This window comes from Salvia splendens, chromosome 9, assembly GCF_004379255.2.
Source record: "Salvia splendens isolate huo1 chromosome 9, SspV2, whole genome shotgun sequence".
In the NCBI taxonomy this organism is placed as follows: Eukaryota; Viridiplantae; Streptophyta; class Magnoliopsida; order Lamiales; family Lamiaceae; genus Salvia; species Salvia splendens.
Window position 1 is genome coordinate 21,186,701 of NC_056040.1, and position 20,501 is coordinate 21,207,201.

The 20,501-nt window shown below is 35.6% G+C and overlaps 1 protein-coding gene across 1 annotated transcript; it reads left to right on the plus strand.

The window, feature by feature from the left end:
• Nucleotides 1–950: 950 nt before the first annotated feature.
• Nucleotides 951–3,018, plus strand: LOC121749288. The gene is made up of 6 exons (XM_042143872.1): nt 951–1,163; nt 1,261–1,355; nt 1,647–1,801; nt 1,939–2,083; nt 2,251–2,384; nt 2,618–3,018. Exons 1-6 carry the CDS (start codon nt 951–953, stop codon nt 3,016–3,018), a joined length of 1,143 nt encoding a protein of 380 aa, XP_041999806.1.
• Nucleotides 3,019–20,501: the final 17,483 nt, after the last annotated feature.

The window sequence follows — 20,501 nt, forward strand, 5'->3', positions numbered from 1 at the left end:
GGTTTTGCCCGGAGGGGAGGCCACGCAATGGGGAGGATTGCCGGAAGGCGTGGGACCGAATCAGGTTTGCTGTCTCCCGATTTTCGGGCTTGTACACCAACGCCCTCCGCATGATGAGCAGTGGGCAAACTGAGGACGACTGCAGGAGGATAGCGGAGAAAGCCTCCCCTCTGAAGGGGGTGTACAAGGACTTCACCTACTGGAACTGTTATCTTGTGCTGAACGACTCCGAGAAGTTCCGAGTAGGTGTCGACTCTGGCTGGCCGAAAAAGCAACGACTGAACTATTCCGGTGATTTCAGCGGCAGTAGCGGTGGTTCCCACGACCTCCCTGAGACGGCCCAGGAGGTCCCGACCCCTCGTTCGTTTGCTCGCCGTACTCGCCCGGTTGGGCACAGGGGGGTCGCCGGGGGTTCACAGGAGGTCCAGTCGGCATCCCCCCTTGGCCAATCCACAGCGGATCTCAAATTCTTCGCGCATCAACAAACGCGCGCTCAAATGGTCAAGACGATGGCCGAATGGCGGGCGGCGGTGGACCCCGTGGAGAAGAGTTTGCTTAAAACATTGCTCCTGAGCATGCAGGAGGATTTGGAGGCGGCACGGAGGGAAGCTGCCTGGAGTAGAGGCGACGACGACGGAGGCGGAGGCGATGGTGGCGACAGCGACGGAGGAGACGACGACGGCGACGAGGAGTGAATTATTGTACTTTTTTTAATTATTGTACTTTTTTTTAATTATTGTAATATTTTTAAATTATTGTACTTTTTAAATTTTTAATAGTATTATTAATGTTTCCCGTATATGTCTCGTAAATTAAATTCCGTATATTGTGTGATTGTTAATTATGTCATTTTATATAATTGTTATTAGTGACGTGGCTATTGATGTGACTGGACTATTTATGATGTGGCTAGGCTATGGCTGGGCATCATTGAGGGACATAATCATGCTATGGTTGACAAAGATCATAAGAGATTTATGAAAGGAAATCGTAGTATAAATGATGTTCATCACAGGTTTGTTGAAGATTGCACCAAAGCTAACATTGGTCCTACTTCAACTTTCAACTTATTAAAGGAGTTTTTTGGTGGTTATGATGTTGTTGGGTGTACGTTGAATGATGTTAGGAATTGTTCTCGTGATATAAAAGAGAAACTGAAACAAGTGGATGTTCAAATGATATTAATCAGATGCAAGAGAATAAGAGAAATTGTGAAGGCTTTTTTTTTACAAATATCAATTATCACTTGATGATAATAAGTTAGTGAGCTTATTTTGGTCTGATGCTGAGTCTCGGAAACATTACCATATGTTTGGAGATGTTGTAGCATTTGATACAACATATTCGACAAACAGGTAGTTTATTTATTATACTTAGTAGTTGACAGACAGTGTAGTTGACAGACATAGTAGTTGACATGATAGTTGACATGGTAGTTGACATGGTAGTTGACATGGTAGTTGACATATGATACATTTGTACTTTGCATCGTAGATGACTTAGTAGTTGACATAGTATACATTTGTAGTTGACGTATTAGTTGACATAGTAGTTGACATAGTAGTTGACATAGGATATATCTGTAGTTGACATTGGTTATTATTAAATATTTGTTGATGTTTTGAGTTGATCTATTTGTTCAACAGGTATCGTATGGTGTTAGGTCCATTTACTGGGAAAGACAATTTTATTAAGGAGTTTAGGTCTTGTGTTTGGTCAGAATTGTTAGATGACATTGACATATTATGGACTGATATTGTTGAAAAATATGGTGTGGAGATCATAAATGGTTTAAGGACATGTTTGCTACTAGACATTTGTGGATCCCAGCCTACTTTAGGGATGTTCCTATGGGTTCTTTGATGAGGACAACATCTTTCTCAGAATCTAAAAACAGTTTTTTTAAGAGGTACTCAATACCGTTGTTTAATTTTGCAGACTTCACTCTTCAGTATAATAATGCCATTGATGCTCAAAGGAATCAAACTGAAAGGCTTGACTATTATGATTCTATAATCTCTCCAAAATATGTCATTGATTTAGCATTTGAGAAGCAATTGACATCTGTATACACGGATAGGATGTTTAGAGTAGTATAAGAATTAATTTCTGAGGCTGATAAGTGTTGTCAGATGATTAGCATGTCCACTTTGAAGAACATCGAGGTCTTTAAACTTTATGATGCTAGAAAGAGGCTGAGTCATATGAGTGTGAATGTAAACTATTTGTAAGGTGTGGTTATCTATGCAGCCACCTTTTCTTCGTCCTCAGAAAGAAAGATGTCAACAATATTCCAGAGAAATATGTTGGTAACCGGTGGCTGAAAAGTGAATTATTGAAGGCAGTTCATGGTCTCACGAGTGATGAAAGTGCGTCTGACAAAGGTATGTGAACTATTTCCTATATTTCAGTTTATTTGGCATACGTTGTATAGGCTGTTAACATATCTTATATAGGTTGTTGACATGGGTTTTTTTATCTAAAAAATGTATTTAACAAAAGACTCTTGTTTTGTATATTTCAGTTTTGTTAACATAAACTATATAGGTTGTTGACATGTTATATATTTACTGTTCACATAACTTATATAAACTATTGACATGTTATATGTTTGCAGGTTCAAACAAAGATGACAAACTACATATTGGTAACAGGTGTCATGGACGTTACTTTGGTCTACATCAACGCGCTTTTAGGAATAAAAATCATCTGATTGCTTTGGATAATGTGCTTGCGGGTATTGGTCCTCAAATTTTTACCGATGACACTACTGGATCGTCGTTAGTTGATAAAAATGATTCAATCATGAACATATATGGTGTTGTTGTACCTGAAGAAATAACTGCACATGCTCCAGATGTGGTTAGTTCAAAGGGAGGTGCAAGTGACAAGAAAAGCATGATTAAGTCAAGCATAGAGAAAGCAATTGAAAAAGCAAATAAACTTCATAGGCGTTGTGCAAAGTGTCATAAAGTGACTGATCATAATGCCAGAAGTTGTGGCAAAAAGCAAACATAATTGATCTTTTTTAACAATCAGAGTTGTTTTTTAGTAGTTGACATATACTACAGGTTATTGACATTATCTTATTAGTTTTTGATATTTGATTTTGCTCTCTATTGACATGTATTGTATGATCATCATGCCAGAACTTGTGGTAAAGAGCAAAAAAAGGAAAAATACTTGTTCTTTTTTATTTAAAAGATTTGTTTTTTTATTTTTTCACACTTTATACAAGTTGTTGACAAGCTGTTGACATTTTGCTATAAGTTGTTGACATTTGATATGCAGACTATTGACATGTGTTGTATGATCATGATGCCAGAACTTGTGTCAAATAAAAAAATTAAGATAAAATAGTTGTTAGTTTTTAATTGCAATAATTGTTTATGAGTTGTTGACACTTTATACAAGTAGTTGATATTTTTAATACAAGTTGTTGAACTGATTGACATGTGATATATATTACATACTGCTATGTTGACATTTTAATGTACAAGCTATTGACAAACTGTTGACATTTTTATATAAGTTGTTGACATTTGACATTTTTGCTATAAGTTATTGATATATTTGCTATAAGTTGTTGACATTTGATATTCAGGCTATCGACAAACTGTTGAGTTTTTGTTATAAGTTGATGTGATTTGATATGCAAGCTATTGACATGTATTGTATGATAATGGTGCCAGAACTTGTGTCAAATTAAAAAAATAAGAAAAAAAAGTTGTATATTTTTTTAGTTACAAGGATTGTTTTTGAGTTGTTGACATTTAATACAAGTTGTTGACATTTCAATTCAAGTTGTTGAACTGATTGACATTTGATATATGTTATAAACTGCATAGTTTAAAAATCAGATGTGATAATTATTTTACATATCCATCTAAAAAACATGTTAAGATCAAATATTCAAACCACTTTTTGTTGAAATCAGTATAAGACAGTTGTTTACTTCTTGCTTCTATGGCTAAACAATACCTTGTACTTGTTTTGTAACTCATGCAATCTGTGCTTGTTTGCATTCATCCAGTCTTCAGCGTCTTGTATCATATCCATGCACTTCTTGTTACTTCCTGATACAAGCATCGCTTCGCAATATCTTCCTTTGAGTATCTGTAGAATCTTTATGCCACATGGAGAAAAGCCGATATACCATTCCCTTCCCTCTCTGCCAAAGTAAGTCTCCATGTGTCTCATCAAATAAATACCACTGTCTTCTTTATTGGTGCTTGTGGCCCAATCTAAAGGAACAACTTTGTATGGAGACTTTTTTATATTTTCTGATAGCTCTGATATGTTCTTCTCTATGAAGTATGCCTCAAACATATCTTTCTGAAAATATATAAAAAACTAAATTAAACTATGCATACAAAGTATTTCAACAAGATACATAAATTATGTCAATAAAATGTAAATATAATGTCAATTATATTGAAAAAAGCATACCAGTATTCCAACATCAAGGCTATATTTTCCAATGGATCCTTGTCTTTAGGTGGTTTGACACTATCGATTATCTCAATTTTGTTGATCTTCATACAAAATACCACACGGTAGTAATAGACACTTGTAAAAACGGGGAAGAAGACCTGTATTACACGAGAGACAAAATTAGAGAAAAGAATTTGACAACACCTTTCAAAATTTATGTAGGCGACATTGTGAGATCTTTGTACAAAAATAAATTTTTTACCAAATTAATTTTTCTCAGATCGAAATCTAGTATTCTTCTAATCTCTTGTTCCATTAGTAACACAAAGTTTTTCTTGGATTGTAATGGATTCCAATGAGGCTGCCGATTTGTTATATTCAAATACTGCATTTAACATTTTTTGTTAGTGAAATCTATCATTCAAATACTTTTCATAAAAATTTAGATTACTCACGCATGGGGATGTTGTTAGAAACAGGCGTGGAGGTGACGTTGCTGCCCTTTCTTTTTCTCTGAAGTTCATGTGTACTGCCCATACATCAATTACACCTATCCTGATTTCTGTGTGGGGTTTCAGAGATGAAAACACTCATTTGCTTGCCCAAACAAAACCATTAGTGTAAACACATGTATCACTAAAATGAAAGCAAAGCATGCAGACAACATTTAATCATCATTCATAAATTATGTCAACTACATAGAAATCTAAAAGTATTGTATAGATTATTCAAAGAATTAAATTATGCATACTCGTTTGTTCCTTCAGTTTCTACTATGTAGTAGTAGATATCTCTTTCATCCGGGTTTAGGTTTGGTTTCATATGCATAGCTCGTATTTCAAATGGTAAGCGTAGTACCGGGCTAGGACCCGTCTCTCTCTCTAGCTTCAGCCAGTGGAATCTCAGAGATCGGAACTGGATTCTGTTGTCAGTGCGTGCATGTAAAATTTAGGTTAGTTAAATTACAAGTCATGAATTTAATGTTACTTAAAATTAAAAATCATGTCAACTATATTATACTAACCATGTCAATAACTAATATAATTATGTCAACTACGATACATATCGTGTCAGCTGCACATACATGTCATGTCAACTACACATACAAGCTATGTCAAGAACAATTACGAGTCATGTCAACTACACATACAAGCCATGTTAACAACAATTACAAACAATGTCAACAACAATTCAGTCAATTTTTAAAAATAATAAGGTTAGTTTTACTTATTTTACCTGGTAGACAGTCATTCTTCTCTCTGTGTTTTCAAGAGTTTTTTGTTTTTCCTCATGCATCTTCTCTTTCCCTTTATATCCTTGTTTTTGTATGTTCATTTCAGGAGGTGTGTGATACAGTGTTTCAAGATCCTCTCGCATTATATACTCAACCATTGAGTATGCAGCTGCATCCTCCATGTCTTCTTGTATTTTTATTAACAACATATGTACAATTTGTATTTACTACTGAAACTCCAAGCTATACCATGTCAATTATATATTTATCTATGTCAACTACGATATGCACAATGTCAATTACTTATATAAAATCTATAAAATTTATATACAAAGCTTCTAGAGTTTAAGATAATTATTATAAATTGTACCTGTTCATTTATGATATCAACAATGATGTTTGTTGCCTTGATTGCTTCTTCATTGTTTCTGATTTCATAGTCACCACATGCTTTTGATATATTAATGTTCAATGCATCTTGTGTTATTAACTCTCTATCAGCCTCAACTTCTGCTTGAATTTCCAACTCACTTCCCTTGTTCTCAGATCCTACAACATCCTGTGATGCTTCAGTATTGATATGTCCAGCAGATTCAGTTGTTGGTGATGCCAGTGTGTTGGTATGCTCTGAAGCATTGACTTCTTGTGGTCGGAGATATGGGGATGCTGGATGTGGAGATCCTAGTACAGCTGTTGAGATAGGAGAGTTTGATTCGTTATTATCATCACACATTATGTTCTCCTTACTTCGTTCGTCTTCTTCAACAGTCTGTTGAATTAATAATGTATTATTAATATAAAGTTAATTTCAAATAATTTAAAAAAACAATAGATAGGATGTGTCTGGCCACTTCAGGATTACATACTGGCGAGGTATGGAAATTATCTCTGTTTCTTTATTCTACAGCCTATTCATAAATTAGTTCAACAATATTACTTTCTAAACTGTAGGAGTAATCCAATGTCAACTAAGAGAAACATATATCAACAAAATGATGTATTAATCTCATTATAGGTTATTTATGTACTTACTTTATCGAAGGAATCTCCCAATCAGAAAGTTGGAAATTCATTCAAATCTTCAAGTGTTTCCTTTTCTTTTTCACCATTCAGTATTGAGTCAAAGACTGCCTTCCAGTAATCAACAACAACAGTGTTGTCTATATGTAATGACTGGGACAAATGCAGAAATGTATCACTCACAGATTCAACTGGAGATTTTTGGCTACCAATTGCGCTTCTAGCAATATCACAAACAATTCTGAATAAATCATTATTATTGATTTGTGAAGAAGCTTCTTTGAGGACTCTGACAAGATTGGACATGCCATCATTTATCTGCTTAATGTATTTTACTACATTAATCACCATATTTGTTGGGAGTATGTTCTGAGAAGACCCAACTCCACTGTCATCTACATCAAGATTTTGTTCTACATTCGCTTGTTGTTGCTCCACATTACGAATATATCTTTTCTTTATACGTCCAAAACCAAATATTCCTGCATTGGTCACTTCATCTTCTCTAGTCTGCAGATGTTACTTTTCCATCCTTTCATTAACGGAAATGTGCGTGGAACTGGACGCTTGCCTTGTATAACTCTGTCTAAGTAGCAGAGCTGCATATGTTAAAAAATGAATGTCAATTACTAGTGTATAGTGTCAACTCTATATACAAGCCACTTAAATAACTAATACAAGTTAACACATTTACCTATATTTAATGAAAAATGTAAAACCTACCATAAGGAAGGGAAGTGGTCCTGCAAAAGCATTCTTCTCCGTTTTCGACCAGTTTTCCATTCCCAACTTGAGAACAGACATTGTATACAAACACCAGTTGACATTTCTCACATTGTCCAGATCTTCAATTATATGCCCAATCTTAGATTTGATCATTCCACATGTTGATGTCTCAATCAACGCTGATTCTAAAAGAACTATGAACATTCTCTTGAACCATGATCTTCCTTCACCATCTACTAACATAAGCTCTACAACAATTTTATGGTTAACATTTCCTGGTTTCACGTCACCATTTTCTGCTATCTCTCTCATGAAAGGTGCATTACTTTTCCACTTATCTTTGTAGTAAATTATGTCACCTCTTGGAAATCCATACACTAGCTCCACATCCTCTTCAGTGATATGAATTTTCTTCCCATTATAAAGCTTTAACCTGGACTTTTTTTCATTAAAATTCTTTAACAATGAGAACGTCAATCTGCTGGGAATGTAATCAATGCTGAAATGTAGAACATTTTCAAAACCCAACTCCTTACCATCATTAATTTGTGCCTCATTCAGTTTGCTCATGGCATCAACAAAAAACTACGGCTTTCTTACAAAAAACTATGGCTTTCTTGTCACTAGTAGCCTTTTAGATAAATTTTCAGCACCCTCATTCTGTTCTTCATCCTCATTGTGCATCTCTTCATCTTCACTGTCTATTCTTATTTCCTCTAGACATTTCTTTTGTTTTTTCGATTTTTTTGTTTGATCTACACAAGTGTCCTTGTCAAATTTTCTTTTGCTGCTAATCTCAATAATCTTAAATCTTTCTGAGATATTGTAGTACTCCTTGTTCGCTTTGATATTTTTTTCTTTTCTGGTTTAAAATCAAACTTAATAAATCAATATCAATTATACACAATATGATGTCAACAAGTATGCCCTGTTCACAACAAGTGTATGTATATTATTAAAATTATGTCAATAGATAAAGAACATAATAAATCAATGTCAATAACAAGTATGTCCCATATATAGCATGCACAATTATCTGGTTACTATTATGTCAATAATTAAATTTCATAATGTCAATATGACTATGTCAATAGGAACTCTAATAAGTATACACTATGTCAATAGTATGCAATATCATGTCAATAAAAAGTATATCCTGTTTAAAGCAAGAACAATTATCTTATTACTATTATTTCAATAGTTAAAGTTTATAATGTAAATATGACTATGTCAACAGCCATCCAAACAAGCATACACTATGTCAACAGTATACAATATCAAGCAAGAAAGAGTATTGTATCCCATAGAGACAAATTGTATAAACTCAAGTCCACCACTAGCTCTGCCCCCGCCACCTAGCCCTCAACCAGCACCTCCCCCAAGTCCACCGCCGCCGCCAAGGCCACCTCCACCACCAAGCCCTCTGCCGCCACCAAACGTGTCCTTCTCAAGCCTCCTACCTTCAGCAAACAACCCCTCCATTTCTCAAGCCTCCTACCGTCGGCAAAGCAAACAACCCAACCAACAACATCATAGCAAACACCCTTCCATTTCTCAAATTTCTCCTCATTGCCACCACAATTAAAAAAGAAACGATTAACTATTGATGTGTTTGTTATGCTCCAATAAAAGCTTCGATTCTATTTATAAATTTTCCTTCTACTCGACCTTTCCTTTTTCCGACCCCCTCTTTCCCGTTTCTCACTTTCTTCAAATTCCGGCAGCGGAGCTTTCTCTGCCGGCGACAGAGGCGGCTTCGGAGCTGGGTTTCATCAAACCCAAATCTTTGTAAAATCTCCTGCTCGATCTCCCTTCTCTCAAAGTTGCACCTTCGCTCACCACCCTCTTCACAACCTCCTCCGGCGGCGACGGTGCCATCGGTTCTACGGGAAAATTTTTACCACCACAATTGGTCAACACATAATACGACGTCGTTTTAGCTGTAGAAAACGACATCATTTTAAGAATTTCCTGCGATCTCCAAGTCATCTTTCCGGCTTGCCACGTAAGCTAGTTTTCAACCGGAAAAACTACAGGGTCGGGTCAAATGGGAAATACCAGCAACCCGATAAAGTTCGTGACATTATACGCTAATTTTTTAATTCATGGGAAAAATCGAAAGTTGACAAAAGTTAATGACTTTTAAGGCAGTTTGCCCCTATTTTAACCAGAATAGACATAAAGAGTGTCCACATACAACTTATTTAGGTTGCCACTAATAGAGGCATGTGCCCAATCCAACAAGTAGACAGCAGAATCTATATCTTTACAGGCTTTAGCACCAAACTTTATAGTTCCATATTTATGGTACATTAAGGTTCTTTTTGCACAACCTAGCTAGTCCCATTCTCGATAGAGCGATGCATTCAGCTATAATATGGACTAATATAATTTCAATTTATATAAAAATCAATTTATTCGATAGTAGTTTAGTAAAATATTTTACTCGAACGATAATGTACATAAAATATCTTTATTGTCAAGCTTGCGGATGCAGATTGTGAATGTTATCACTTTGTTTTTCTGTTACAAGCGCAGAGTATACATACAGGAGTAATTGATTGTGAGCAAAATCAGAGCGAGACGAATAATCGAATGGAATCATTAAATCTTTGTCCATTTGGTTTTATTTGACTATATAAAGTTGCAAGATAAAACAAAATGCAGATGACTCGAACATCAATCTAAATTTGTGAAAATAAAAAGACATACTATATGGATATCGCGATTAATAATTTTTTTGGTTAAACTTGATAACAACTAAATCTAATAAAGCCTAACCTTAACTTCATATTTATGGGTTGGATCGATATCGGATCAATCTGATAACTAACCCAATCTTTTAAGTACACATTCTAATATTTGTTGATATGACATGATAACATCACAAACTTGATTTTCATGATTAAAACTCAATATAAACAATCAAACTAAATTCGCACGATTAAAACAAATTTTTCCCCCTAATTAACATGATAGAAATCCGATTTACATTATTTGAACCTCATTTGCATAATCTAAATCCCATTTACACAAAGCTAGACAATAAAATAGTATATTTTTATTTGTAAAAAAATATTTAAATAATAATAATTCATCCGTCCCATAAAAATAGATACTTTTAGGGCAACATGATGAGTTTTAATATATAGTTATTGCTAAAATGAGAGAGATAAAAAGAAATAATTATTGAAGTATTATTAGTTGAAAATGAGCCTCACTACATTAAAGAGAATATTACCAAAAATAGAAGTAGATTATTTTTATTGAATGTTCCAAAATGGAAACCATTTCTATTTTTATGAAAGGGATGGAGAATTATTTTTGAGCAGGTTATATCCAAACTCAATCCGTAATTATTAGTTTCCTATTGAGTCAACCCGAGGAAGACATAAACTCACTAAAACATGACCTAAATTAATTAATTTTGTGTATATTTGTGTTGAGTTTCAACTAAAGTAGAAAGTGATATTACAATCCAACTTAATCTCTCAAATAATAAAATGGTGGGATGATGATCGTGTGCAGCACGACAAAATCGTTAAAATAATGTCCAAGGACAACTTCATAATTACGGACTTAGTGCTGGGTGGAACATGGGATTCGAAAAAGTTGAGGGGTATCGCGTGGAATAATTGGCTTACAAAGGGGGCATGCTGGGTTAAATAAGGAGAAGCAGAGGGGCGTTGTGGGGAGAATTGGTCAAAAATAGGGGTAATTGGTGGGATTAGAAAAGGAATTAAAGAGAAGTTTGAGGGGGGAGAAAGATTGGTCAAAAATGGTTTAAGGGGAGTCGGTGTCACGTGATAAATCGAGGAGGAATGTTGCCAGTAAAGGAGGGGACACATGCAAAACGACGACACAACAATAAATGATGTGGACGCCGTACGATGAGGCATCCCACGTATCCCTTCGCCCACGTGACGCCTCTCTTCTTTTTCTCTCATGGGTGGGGCCCATTTGATTTCCACGGTCCTGGCAATCTCCAATTGTCCAACACTGCCCCCACCCATTTCGGGACACCTTGCAGCTTCTAATTAAATTTTTCTTTTTTTTTACCTCTTTTAGCATGTGGCGTAGGTAAATTTCATTTTCTAGTTTCAATATTCGAGCTTATAAATCATTAATATAAGATCTTGCTTCTTTTGGGAACGAAAGATTTTGAAATGTTTTTAGAACGATTTGGCGGTATGTGGTTTAATGTTAATGACTATTTAAAAAATTTAATTAATTGGAATTATTTTACATTTCAATTTAATAATTTATATGTTCCCACTTTAAGTGACATATTTTATTTTTGTAATATTCCACATTCAATGACATATTTTTAAAATAAAAATATTATTTTTTACTTTTTTTTACACTTAACTCAAAAAAAATTACTTAAAATAGGAGCGATGGGGTAATAATGTCAATGAAGATTTTGTTTTTGTTTTTCTCTTTTATTTTCATTCTCGGATCTTTGTTTACTATTACCAAGCAATCAACAAATTCATAAATAATGGTTAATTAACAACAAATAGGCAGGAAAATTGGGAGATGCAAAGGCCAATGCTGCTCGGATGGAAAGTGGGATGACGTATTTGACAAGAGAGGAGTACTATGTAATGGTGATATGATTTGTTGGGCATTTCTAAGAGCACACGCAACGCATCTCGCGGGTGTCTCTTATCTCGTCCCTCCGAGACGAGACTTGCGTGGGACGCGTTGCAGAGTTCCATCTCGTCACCATCCCGCCGAGACGCCCGTCCCACCAAGACGGATGGTGAGCCAGCTCGCCACGCGCTGGTGCCACGCGTGACACCCACTCGCCGGCCCGCGAGTGGGCTTCGTCACGCTGACGCAATAAATCATTTTTTTTAAAAAAATTAGAATTTAATAAAAAAATAATCAAACGGTAATATTACCGTTTTCGGCCGTTTTTTTTTTATTTTTTATTTTTTACTCTATAAATACTCATATTTCATCCTCATTACACACACAAACACACATCTATTCTTCCCAAATCATCTCCATTTCCTCTCCAATTTTCGTCTAACCTCTCCAATTTTTATCACAAAATGTCCGGAGACGGAAACGAGGGCGGCTCCGGCGGGTTTGACATCAACGCGTTTGGCGACTGGGGGGCATGTACAATGTATTGGGTGGTTCGGGTTCCGGTTCGTCGACGTCGGGCACCCAAGGCTCGTCGACACCAGCGGGGTACCAACCACCCCATTTTGATGTGGATGCATACGCTCGTCCCTCCTCCCTGAGGTATTAGCAGGGATTATCTCAAATTAAGGAGGATTATCCGGATGAACCCACTCTGGAAGGAGGATGGGGCGGTGGAAGCTCTAGGGCATTCGACCCGTGGAGGAAGAGGCGGAGGCGGCCGAGGAGGATGAGCATGTAGGCTGGCATCCATACAGCCGCAAGGACACGATGGCTGTGTACAACGCCTGGATCAGCGTCTCGTACGATCCCATCGTCGGGAATCAACAAACCCGGAAGTGCTTCTGGGAAAAGGTCATCGAGGCCTACAACGAGATTAAGCCTAAGGGATCCCGCCGCTGCACATTGAAGATGCTCCGCGCTCACTTTGACAGAGTCGACAAAGAGGTCAAAAATTCTGCGGCATCTACAAGCCTGAAGCGGCTCATTACCAAAGCGGAGCCACGGGAGCCGACATTCTGAGATCGGCTTTGCGAGTCTATTTCGACGACACCGGCAAAGCATTCAAACATGTCGATGTTTGGGAGGTTGTCAAAGAAGAGGCAAGGTGGGCCGATGGTGTCCAGTCCAGCAAGGGCTCAACCTCGAAGCGTACGAAGCACACGTCGGGTGGCCAATACTCGTCTAGTTGGGGCGGTTCAGGCAGCGCCGCACAAGAGGTTGCCTCGCAGGAGGTGGAGGGCACGACGGACGATGCAGGGGGGTCCTCCCGTGGGCGCCGTCGACCGCAAGGGACCAAGGCGGCAAAGGCGGCTAGAGGGAGGAGGGGACAAGGCGAATCAAGTCAGGTGGGCTCCCAAAGGCCGCCCTCCTCCTTAATGTCCATGTACTTCACCGCCACGATGGCGGACACTTCTCGCATGACGCCTGCCCAATTTAAGCCCATCATGCCGGCATTGTGTATCTGGCGGGACAACTTGGTATTCCGCCTCCACCGCCTCTGGGGGATGATTCGCCGGCGGAGTAGTTTTTATAATTTCTATAAAATTGTATTTTAAGTTATGTCTTTTTTTAATTTATTATGCCACGAATTTAATTATGTATTTGTTTTAGGATTTTAAGTTGTAATTTATATTTTATTTAATAAAGTGTGTTTTTATTAATTGAATTTGTTGGAAATAAAAAGAAAAAATGAAATTGAATGTATAGTTAAGGGATGAGATAGTTAAGAGACGGATAAGAGATGGAGGGTTGCAAGTTCTGTCTCTTAGTTAAGAGATGGAGTGAAAAGTACAGTGGGGCCCATGAATAGTTAAGAGATGAGACGGTTAAGAGAGGGATAAGAGACAGCGTTGCGGATGGCCTAAAGACCTAGGGATAGGTAACATGCATTGAGTTTGACTCTTCTAGGATAGAATCACCGAGCTAGGCACTGAATCGCGATTACGACAATCTTCATCTCAGTAATCGATTCAACATCTTCATCTCTGTAATCTCCAAATCTCCAGCCGATTCATCTCACTCCAATCGATTTCATCAGTTGAAATCAATTTCACCAACGATTCAGCATCTCGAGTCGCCGAGTTCAACATCTACAACCGACGAGTTCGATATATACAGCCGACGAGTTCAAATCCGATGACGATTCAAAAATGACTCAATTGTAATTAAATTCGCTGCAGTATCTGTGGGGTTTGAATTGTGATTCGCGCATGAAGAGACATAGTAGAAGAGGAAAGTAGTCAGAGGTAAGAGATGGTTGCTTGGAGTTGTGCCTTTGATGTGTTTGTAGAAATGTTTCAAAGAATGTAGAGGTTTGATGATTAAGTTGTGTGTGTTTTTGTTATTTATGTCAGGCGTTCTGGACCTCAGTATAATGAAAAAATTTGCTGAATATTAAGCCTAAGGTTTATGATTTTAGTGAAGATGAAGTGAACACAGAGAGTGAAGATAATGATATGGCCTATCAATCATGTTTCTTGCTTCATCACTTTGTGAGCTTTGCTTTAGGTTTCTGACGTGACTACTGTTTTGGGAAGCTTGCTCTTGTAGAGATGAATCTATTATGCTTGATGGTCATGTCGACTCGACTAGGGGATTTGAATATGCTTGCTCAACCAAAACTATAGCAAATGGTCTAATTTTAAACATATCATTATTAATTAATTCATAAACAGTGAAAACGTAGGGAAACTTGGTTTTTCGAATGTATATAGCATTTGTTTGATCAAATACTGGAATGAAGTAAAACTGTAATCCAATGAAGTAATAATATTTTTTAATGAAGTAAAATCCTACTGGAATGAAGTAAATATCTATTCATTTTCAATTTATTACATACTAGAATGATTTGTGTTAGTTATGATTTTTGACTAACAACAGTTAGTTTTTATGTTTTATACCAGTGTCTTGTTTTATTTGCCAAATAAAGTATATGTCCAAGCCTGGTCGTAGATACGCCAAATGAAGAAATTAAGGATTTGTCCAAGCTTAGTCGTAGATGTGCCAAATGCCACGTGGTTGGTCGGCATGATTCAAGGAATTGCGACAAAACATATGAGAAGAAGAAGAAAATATAAGTTAAGAGGTGTTTTATTGATATTCTTTTGTTAGCATTTTGATTTTCTGAAAATGTTGTGATACATTTATTTGTTTGTAATTTATTACTTCATTCCAATAGGTTTGATACTTCATTCCAATAGGTTTGATACTTCATTCCAGTAGTTAACTACTTCATTTCGGTACTTTTTTACTTCATTCTACTTTGAATTTGAATTTGTTTAAACTTTTTGCAAACTTTAAAGTGAATAGACTGCATGAAGTGTTTTAACAATGAAGTACTTCATCTTTATTATGATGTATTCATATGTTAATGTTGAACCTATTCATTTAAAGATAACTATATGTGCCTGCATTATTTAGGTATTTTTGCATCCTCGGTATTTATTATGATGTATTCGTATGGTTTGTTGTTGTTTAAATTTTTTGAGGTAAAATAAAATCTCATTTCAAAAGCACATAATAACTCTACTAATGAAGTACTTTTTTTTTGCATTTTGTTTTATTATTTGTTAACCTTTCAATCTCTTACCAAACAAAATATATAGCATATGATTAGGATTATCGTGATAAATGTTCTGTTGGACAATCATTTATCAATAGTTCTTGTCTTGTTTATAAACCAATGAATGGACGAAATAAACTAAATCATTTACGAGATGAAGTTTATAAACCAATGCCATAAAGGATTCAAGAGCAGATGAGGAATAGTGTTCACTACTTCTTTCGTACGTGCATTTACTTCATTCAACAAGTATATCACTTCATCACAATAGCTTTTTACTTCATCAAACTTCAAGTGGGTTATTACTTCAGCTCACTACCTTATTAAATGAGATTATAACTTCATCAATTAGGTTATTTAGTCAATTAGATTATAACTTCATTTCGGTACTTTTTTACTTCATTCTACTTTGAATTTGAATTTGTTTAAACTTTTTGCAAACTTTAAAGTGAATAGACTGCATGAAGTGTTTTAACAATGAAGTACTTCATCTTTATTATGATGTATTCATATGTTAATGTTGAACCTATTCATTTAAAGATAACTATATGTGCCTGCATTATTTAGGTATTTTTGCATCCTCGGTATTTATTATGATGTATTCGTATGGTTTGTTGTTGTTTAAATTTTTTGAGGTAAAATAAAATCTCATTTCAAAAGCACATAATAACTCTACTAATGAAGTACTTTTTTTTGCATTTTGTTTTATTATTTGTTAACCTTTCAATCTCTTACCAAACAAAATATATAGCATATGATTAGGATTATCGTGATAAATGTTCTGTTGGACAATCATTTATCAATAGTTCTTGTCTTGTTTATAAACCAATGAATGGACGAAATAAACTAAATCATTTACGAGATGAAGTTTATAAACCAATGCCATAAAGGATTCAAGAGCAGATGAGGAATAGTGTTCACTACTTCATTCGTACGTGCATTTACTTCATTCAACAAGTATATCACTTCATCACAATAGCTTTTTACTTCATCAAACTTCAAGTGGGTTATTACTTCAGCTCACTACCTTATTAAATGAGATTATAACTTCATCAATTAGGTTATTTAGTCAATACAGGTACAAGTCCAACTGCACACTTATACATAAACACAATTTAGTTCATATTACTTCATTACGTGTGGTTATAACTTTATCGAGTATGTTATTTAGTTTATTACAATTATAATTCTTCGCAAACTATGCATACAACACAGTTCAATTCATATTACTTCATTACTTAAGGTTATAACTTCATCAAGTGCATTATTTAGTTCATTACAATTATAATTCTTCATCTAATTAACTTCATAAAATTAATAGTTCAATACAGTGTCCAATACCAAAATACAAAGGTTGAAAATGCCACGGAGGACATCTGATAATGTTTATGATTGTGGAGTATTTCTAATGCGCCACATGGAAACATACAAGGGTGAGCGCGAAGGTTATTGGAATTGTGGCCTGAAAAAGTCAAGTTCGGGTGTACTTCAGAGCTTGAAAGCCAAGTATAGTTCAGCGTTGATGTTAGCAGAAAACAGCCATGAAAACTTCAACAACAAAATCGTTATAGAAGCATACTACGAGGAGGAAAGCAAACACAGTGTAATCGATATTGAGAAAATGATAGCAGGATATTTAAAGAAGAAATAATAATTTTAGGAGATCAAGTTTTGGAATAGACATACATCTGTTTTAAGCAATTGAGAATTAAGTTCTACTGCTTTTAATATTGTTCATTATTAGCCTGAAATACTTCATTGGGTAACAAATTTAGTTCATTTCGCATATCTATTGACTATTGATAGATGATTGACAAATGGAAAATATATCAAACTAAGATTAATAATCTACTATATACTTTTTCTGGTAAGAGATTGAAAGGTTAACACTTAATGAAACAAATGAAAAAAAGAGATTTTAGTTTATGTCAATTAATAAACTAACTACAGAACTATAAAATATTTCAGCCTCGACATAAGAAAAACATCGTAATAAAGAACAAATACATCATTATAAAAATACTTCACACAGTCTATTCTCTTTAAGCTTGTAAAAAGTTTAAACAAATTCAAATTCAAAGTGTAAATGAAGTAATAAACTACAAGACTGAAGTACATAACTAAAAGAATGAAGAACATAACATATTCGAATGAAGTAATAAATGCAGGAATGCCGCTTGACCAAGGCAACAAAGACAAACTGATCAAGCAAGTACAATAGGCGAAAAGAGGCCAGAAATCGGGGGAGTTGATTAAGGGGAGTAACCAAGCAGGCAAGGAGGGGACCACATGCTTTCAGAAGAAGGGCACATGAGGCTATGAGCTGGATGTGTACAGCATTCTGTTATCAAGGACAACGTTCTAGAAGGGGACACGTGCTGATATATGAGACGCAAGGACGGAGCTGAGTCACGAATCTGTTACAGAAAAGCTTCGTCATTCTAGAAGGAAAGCACGTAGCAATCAATGAGTCGCTCACCCTCAGCATGAGCGAATATTCCCTGCCAAGATCGTTATCCAGCTGGAAGTTGTGCCGAGCCTATAAATAGAGGATGCGCCATCACACAAACAGATCCGATCATTTACTTTCCGTCTTTAGTTTAGTTTAGTTTAGCTCTATAGTCTAGTTCAGTTCTCTAGATAGCTTAGATAAAGTAACGCATAGTTAGAAAGGGCAATCGAAGGAGCGCTGCAGAATACTTGATATCTGTCGGCGTATTCTTAAGTTTCCCTCCGAGGATCTCCCCGGTTTTACTTGCTTTTGTATTTCCGAAGTGTTAGCTTAGTTTAAATTTCACGATGTACTGTTCTGAGTTTTAGTTTTAATCAAAGCTGTTTTCGTTTTCATCATGGTGTTTACTGTTTCACGTAGTTAATTTTCATTCCAGTCTGAAATTCACTTGACCCAGTAGTTAAAATTTCCTTGATCAAGTTAGTGATTTAAATTCTGTCTAAAGTATAAATCAGTAGTTAAAAACTCCCAAGTTAAAGCGTGGCAGCAGCCAACCCCCTGTTCACTACTCACACACTTGATACACTAGCTTCTCTGTGGGATCGACCCCGAACTTGCCGCTTTACTATTAAAGTAGTGCAAAATTGAGAGTTTATAAATTACATTGGTAGCGTGCGATAGCGAGATCAACTTGATCAAGTGGCAACGACATTTGCTAACTGATCCATCCGGTTCAGTTATCTCTTCCATATAACTTGAATCCAAGAGAAAAAGACCGCGATCGTTAGGCCAGCCACCTCATCACTTGTTTTTCCTTCAACTACGTTATTTTCTCCTTCTAGCTTTGAACTGAATCTAAATCTGTATAAAAAAGAGTGCCTCCTTGATTTTGTAGATCATCCATAATTGATCCAATACTACCTTCTTCATCATTGGTCGATGTAGATCCATCTTCAACTGCAGGATTTGTCAGTGTCGTTCCTAGTCCATCGAGATGTTGATGATTTTCACGTGTGGAATTCTCCATGGATGAGATTCAAAAGATACGAAATTGAGGCAGATCGTGGATTTGATGCAGATCGCGATTGTCCGGCGATGCAGATCGTGAACTGACGCAATTGCAAAACGATCGTGAATTGAGGCAGCACAATTGTCCGGCGATTGAGATCAATGAAGATTGAAGGAGATTACAGGAAGAAGATTGAAGGAGATTGTGATTGTGTGAGATCCGCGATCAACAAATTGAGAGAAAGTAAGAATCACGTATTTTATGATTATCAATAAACTGACTTCCCAAAATACCCTTTAGCAAATATTTTTGGAATAAAATATTGAAATAATGGTAAATTAATCCTAACCACAAGATTAAGAAAATGGATGGACAATATTTGGTCTCTAATTCGGTGTATTGGTTCGACATTGATCAAAACTATATATATATATCTGTAAATTAGTTAACACACTAACGCAACCATATACATTATATATATATATATATATAATGTATATGGTTGCGTTAGTGTGTTAACTAATTTACAGTAATAACTAATAACTTTCAATTATGTGTATTAAAATCATCAACACAAAGACATAATTATATCAATACAATATGTAAATTTAAATATCAATACAAAGACATAATTTATCAACACAAGAAAGATTGATAAATTTATGTCTTTGTGTTGATATTTATAACATACAAAATTGATATTTAGTTATTAGTTATTACTGTAAAAAGTTAGTATTTGATTACACGCCTATATATATATCCTCTACTCGGGCAAAGATCCCCTGCTGTGCACAGTAAGGGTTGTGGCTTATACACACACAATAATCTAAAAGAAAAAGAAAAAAAAAAAACAATACCTATGTTTGGTTCTTTGAAAGCTGCGCTTCAAGGCACGGCCCCTGCTATGCACAACAAGGGATCCTTGGCCCCTCTATTTTTCGGGAATGCTATGGTTTGAGCAGCCAATAAAGAATTACTGCTATAAACTTCAAAGGTCCCAATCTCATACTCCAAACTAAGATTTACTTCCCATGTTTGAAGACTTCATGCTTTTATCAGATAAAAATTTACTACTACCTTCGTCCAAAAAAAATAAAAGTTATAAATGATATGATTTTTAATGCGCAATTGATAAAGTAAGAGAGGGGACGGAAAAAGGTAATGAAAGTAGTATTAATAGATTGTGTGGTCCAAATTTAAAATGATGTGTTGGATTAATATTTGTTTAAAACTTTTCATATTTAGAATTAATCTAATTTTAATTAATACCCAAAAATGATAACATTCGTTTATTTTATTGGCTAATGTAATATTACTTGGTTAATTTTTTATTTAAGTACTCCCTCCGTCCGCCATTAGGAGTCTCATTTATGGGCGGCACGAGTTTTAAGAAACGTTAAGAAAAGTG

Coding starts and splice junctions, on each gene's coding strand:
- LOC121749288 (XM_042143872.1), top strand. CDS start 951: ATGGTTGACAAAGATCATAAGAGATTTATGAAAGGAAATCGTAGTATA. Junction 1,356..1,646: donor ACAACATATTCGACAAACAG/GTAGTTTATTTA, acceptor TTTGTTCAACAG/GTATCGTATGGTGTTAGGTC. Junction 2,084..2,250: donor TCTGTATACACGGATAGGAT/GTTTAGAGTAGT, acceptor TTATCTATGCAG/CCACCTTTTCTTCGTCCTCA.